The sequence below is a fragment of the Meleagris gallopavo genome, chromosome Z, assembly GCF_000146605.3.
Source record: "Meleagris gallopavo isolate NT-WF06-2002-E0010 breed Aviagen turkey brand Nicholas breeding stock chromosome Z, Turkey_5.1, whole genome shotgun sequence".
Taxonomy (NCBI): Eukaryota; Metazoa; Chordata; class Aves; order Galliformes; family Phasianidae; genus Meleagris; species Meleagris gallopavo.
In genome coordinates, this window is record NC_015041.2 from 54,678,513 (window position 1) to 54,679,857 (window position 1,345).

Below are 1,345 nucleotides of genomic sequence, written 5' to 3' on the forward strand. Positions count from 1 at the left end.
GCGCTTCTCTGCCTGCGCTTCTCTGCCTGCGCTTCTTCATCGGCTCAACTGGACTGCACTTCTCATCTCGGCATTGTGGTGAAGCCGATCCACTCTCTCTCTCTCCTTATATTCTGCTGATACCATATTTAGTAAATTAGTTTGTTTCACCTCAGATTGTTGCCGCTGTTTTCAATTATTTCGCGGGCCCCTGTTTTTTCTTCTGGGGGCACGGATCCGCGGATCCCTCCGCCCTTCTAGTCACGGAACCGGGCCGAACCAGCCCGTAAACCGTTGACACAGTGCCAAGTACAGGGGCAGGATGACTTTCCTAGTCCTGCTCACCACCCCATTCCTGATACAAGCCAGGATGCCATTGGCCTTCTTGGCCACCAGGGCACACTGCTGGCTCATATTCAGCCGGCTGCCTATTAGTGCACCAAGGTCGCTTTCCATCAGGCAGCTTTCCAGCCACTCCTCCCCAAGCCTGTAGGGTTGCCTGGAGTTGTTGTGACCGAAGTGCAGGACGCGACACTTGCCCATATTGAAACTCATACAGTTTACCTTGGCCCACGGATGCAGTTTTCTGGTTGGTGGAAGGATGGAACTGACTGGAAGGCAGGCAGATTGTTCTCTTTGCTCCCTGGTGGATCAGAGTCAAAACCTCAGTCTTCAGAAACTCTCTCATATACTTGATGTTTTAGTTTCAGTCCCAAGTAACTCACATTTTTACTATTATAATTAGTGAACTATGTTTGTTTTCCTCTTTGGATCGTTGCCTGTGTTCTTTTTCCTCTAGTTTCCTTTTATTTCCTCTCTGCCTTTCCTCTTCTTTTTGGGTGGTTGGGCCAGTGGGCCAGCTGACCCCATCACAGATAGAGATGCAGAGATAAGAGCTTGCGAGTGTGAAACACGTGCTGCAGTTAAGCAAGCCACATGAACTGGGAACTAGCAGGTGTTCTGCCTGAGTGCATGGCTAGGCTGCTATTGAAAATAGCCCTACTTGCTGGTATTTGGTCTGCCTTCACCCGCCACTCATTTGATGCCACTCACAGTGGCTCTGCAGCTCACGCCTGCAGAGGGACCACGAGAAGGATTTAATGGTGGCACGTCCACACCGGGTGCTGCGAGCACCGGCTCTTGCGTGGCACAGTGTGGGGTGTGGGCGTGAAGGGCGAACCGTCTGGAGAGATGGGCACTGGGAACAACACGTGCTTCTGCGTCTTTGTCTTTTATTGGGAGTGAGTGTATGTCGCAGGGCGGCCCCGGCTCTCTTGCCGGTGAGGCAAATGAGGCGCGGATTCCTTCGCTGGTGCAGAATAAAAGGCATTTATTTTAGGTGTTACCACGTTTTATCACCGCGCAA

The 1,345-nt window shown here is 51.7% G+C and overlaps 1 protein-coding gene across 1 annotated transcript in view; it reads right to left on the bottom strand.

Annotated features, from left to right (window-relative positions):
• The window catches only part of RASA1 (RAS p21 protein activator 1), a 153,904-nt gene that overhangs the window by 151,697 nt on the left and 862 nt on the right, over nt 1–1,345 (bottom strand). Inside the window, 1 exon segment of the mRNA XM_010726074.3 lies at nt 1,008–1,288. Coding sequence (XP_010724376.3) covers nt 1,008–1,288 — 281 coding nt within the window.